Below are 3,703 nucleotides of genomic sequence, written 5' to 3'. Positions count from 1 at the left end.
AAGCATTTTTAGACGATTTACAAAATTTTTAGACAAATTACATCATTTTTAGACAAAATACAGAATTTGCATAAATTATACAACTTTTTCAGACGAATTACAACTTTTTTAGACAATTTGCAGCATTTTCAGACAATTTACATAATTTTTAGACAATCTATAATATTTCTTCAAAATACAATTTATTATTATTAAGGGTTGTCCAATCCTAATACTTTTTGAAATTTTTGGGTAAACTTTCTTTATTATTTTTTTTTTTTAATGCGGTACTGACAAAATATATACAACTCTTTTTACTTCAAAGTATTATTTATTTTATTTTTTAACCACGACTATTTTTTTAAATTTTGGAAGAAATTTTCTCTTAATTAGGGTAAGTTATTGTAATCGTGCAAAAATCGTCCTAAAAAACTTTCTACTCGTATTGACAAAACAATTGCTTTTGAGGATAAAAAATTATTACATCTTTTTTTATTTTCCATAAAATATTTTTGTAATTTTGGATTAAAAATTGAAAAAATTACCCAGGCTAAGCACAGTCTAAGCGCCACTCTGGTACAAATATTTATCCAAGTGCGTTTAGACTGCTTATGTACTTTCCAATTTTGTGAAAACTATTGAAAAATGTGAAAATGCCGCCAAGCTAAGCACAGTATAAGTGAAAATGCCGCGCAGAATTATTTGCAAATGCGTGTAGACTGTGACTATGCGGGAGCACTTTTTCAATTTTGTGTAAATTAGGCAACTATTTTTTTTTAAATGAATTTGAAAAGAAATGACGATTGTTAATGTAATAATTAATTTATGATTTACATTTGATTTGCTCAGATATAACAAGATGGCAAAAATAATGAAAGTTACAGTATTTGTAATGATATATTTGAAAACGTTTAAAATTTCTCGAATATTTCATTACGGTACGGGAAGTTCCAGCAATTTGCCTTAAGGCACGATGCCATACACCACTAGTTTGTAGTTATTTTTTTACCTGTTTCTGGTTTAACCAAAACATATGCCACAGGTGAACTTGAGCCACTCCTTTCTGGTGACACGCCATCTCTGGACGTGTTTGTAATATTTAGAGGACCTGGTTGGTGTAAATTTTGTTGTGGTAGGGTTGTATTTGGTGTACAAGGGCATCCTGCAAGGCAGGACCAAGGGCCGTAGATTGGGCCAGCGTACAAAGCCTAGGAAAAAAATTATAATTAGTTAAAAGTGATAAGGGATGGTGATTTTATGTTGATTTTTACCTGGAGGTGTGCATGTAGGTCTGCGGCTGCTAAATGTGATTCTAGAGGGTTTGCAGTCCATGGATAGAGGAATGGATTGAGAACTCCTGAAATTAAATATTAGAGAGTAACATACTTTAATTACAGAATTCTAGTACAAACAGTTTTACTATAAAAAATTTTGAAACTTTGTTTTAAAATTTTGTTGTGCCCTGATGATCTTTTGTGACGCGATTGCTTTTTTATATAAAATATTATATCACGTGACCCAATTTTTTTTATTAAATATTTAGGAAAACATATTAGAGAGTAACATACTTAAATTACAGCACTATAGTACAAACAGTTTATATTTAAAAATTAATTGAAACTTTGTTTTAAAATCTAGTAGTATCGTATGAGAGCAATGGTCTTTTTTGATACGATTTGATACGATAATTTTTTTCTATAAAAAATTATACCGCGTGACCCAATTTTTTTTATTAAATATTTAAGAAAACATATTAGAGAGTAACATACTCAAATTGCAACATTCTAGTACAAACAGCTTTATTTTAATTTTTTTTTGAAAATTAGTATTTTAAGGTAAACTTTGTTTAATATCTTGTATTGTGATGATCTTTTTTGACGCAATTGCTGTTTTATATAAAATATTATATCACGTGATCTGATTTTTTTATAAAATATTCAATTAAACATATCAGAGAGTAACATACTTAAATTACAACTTTCTAGTACAAACAGTTTTATTTTAATTTTTTTTTGAAAAGTGTTTTGAAAAATCTTGTTATACCGTATAACAACAATAGTCTTTTTTGTTACGATTTTTTGATACGATTTGATTCGTTAATTTTTTTCTAAAAAAAATTATACCACGTGACCCATTTTTTTGTATTAAATATTTAAGTATATATATTAGACTACTAGAGAGTAATATACTTAAATTACAGCATTCTAGTCCAAATAGTTTTGTTTTAAACAATTTTTGAAAATTGGTCCTAAAATCTAGTTGTACCGCGATGATCTTTTATGACGCGATTGCTGTTTTATATAAAATATTGTATCACGTGCCCCAATTTTTTTTATTAAATATTTAAGTATATATATATTAGAGAGTAATATACTTAAATTACAACATTCTAGTACAAACAGTTTTATTTTAAGAATTTTTTGAAACTTTGTTTTAAAAATCTATGTTCCGTCCGTATAAAAACATATGTTATTAAAACATATGATGGTCTTTTTTGACAGGATTGAGAGTTTAGACAAAAAATTATTCTATGTGCATTAATTTTTTTCATTAAAACTGAAGATAAATATTTTGGAAAGTATTTTATTTAAATTACAGCATTTTAGTCCAAACATTTTTTTAAAGATTTTTTTTAAAATTGGTCCTAAAATCTTTTGTACCATTATGATCTTTTTTGACGCGATTGCCGTTTTATAAAAAATATTGTATCACGTGACCCAATGTTTTTTTTATTAAATATGTAAGTAAACGTATTAAAGAGTAACATACTCAAATTACAACATTCTAATATAAACTGTTTTATTTTAAGAAATTTTTGAAACTTTGTTTTAACATCTAGTTGTACCGTATAGAAGCTAATGGACTTTTTTGATACTTTTTTCTAAAAAAATTATATCACGTGACCAAATTTTTTTAATTAAATATTTAAGTATATATATTAGAGAGTAACATACTTAAATTACAGCATTCTATGTATAAACAGTTTATTTTAAGAATTTTTGAAACTTGGTCCTAAAATCTTTTTGCACCGTCGTGATGATCTTTTTTGACACGATTGCTGTTTTATATAAAAATATATATCACGTGACCCATTTTTTTAATAATTTTTAAGTAAACATACTGGAGAGTAACATACTTAAATTACAGCATTGTAGTAATAATAGTTTTATTTAAAAAAAAATTTGAAACCTGTTTTAAAATCTTGTTATATTGTTTGACAACATGATGGTCTTTTTTGACACTTTTGCTATTTTACACAAAAAATTATTCTACGTGTATTAATTTTTTTTGATAAAAATATAAATGAATATCTTAGAAAGCATCTTATCTAAAATACAGCATTTTAGTCCAAACAGTTTTATTTAAAAAAAAATTTGAAATCTTGTCGATGGGCTTTTTTTGCACGAAAATAATAAATTTGACTTAAGTTCCTAGACACAACATATTTTGCAATAGAAGACAATAATTTTCTGTGTGTCCATTACTTCGAAGTAGTATTTTTTCATCTCTTACCTTGGTTCCGTACCAAGTCGGCACCCTATTGACATCCTGTCTACCAGGAAAATTCAAGGGCCCAGGAGTTCCCAAAACAGCCCTGGAATTTTATTTGTAAAAACAGTAGAAGCAGTATTAAATATACTGTCTTTATTTGGAACTGATCCTTGGGTTGGCATCATCAATTGGTGACCAGGTTGTACCTAAAAATGGTAAAAAATAAGAAATG

The 3,703-nt window shown here is 27.0% G+C and overlaps 1 protein-coding gene across 1 annotated transcript in view; it reads right to left on the bottom strand.

Annotated features, from left to right (window-relative positions):
- Positions 1-999: 999 nt before the first annotated feature.
- LOC113372898 overlaps positions 1,000-3,703 on the bottom strand; it is a 3,937-nt gene continuing 1,233 nt past the window's right edge. Inside the window, exons 2-3 of the mRNA XM_026613235.1 lie at positions 1,251-1,336; positions 1,000-1,187 (exon numbers count right to left, since the gene is read on the bottom strand). Of these exons, the coding sequence (XP_026469020.1) occupies positions 1,000-1,187; positions 1,251-1,336 (274 nt within the window). The remainder of the gene's footprint in view (positions 1,188-1,250; positions 1,337-3,703) is intronic.

This window comes from Ctenocephalides felis, unplaced genomic scaffold, assembly GCF_003426905.1.
Source record: "Ctenocephalides felis isolate EL2017-DRISC unplaced genomic scaffold, ASM342690v1 CF-g0.4_SCAFFOLD_01604, whole genome shotgun sequence".
NCBI classification, from domain to species: Eukaryota; Metazoa; Arthropoda; class Insecta; order Siphonaptera; family Pulicidae; genus Ctenocephalides; species Ctenocephalides felis.
The sequence above is the reverse complement of the archived record's forward strand: the minus strand, read 5'-3'. Positions and strand labels throughout refer to the sequence as shown.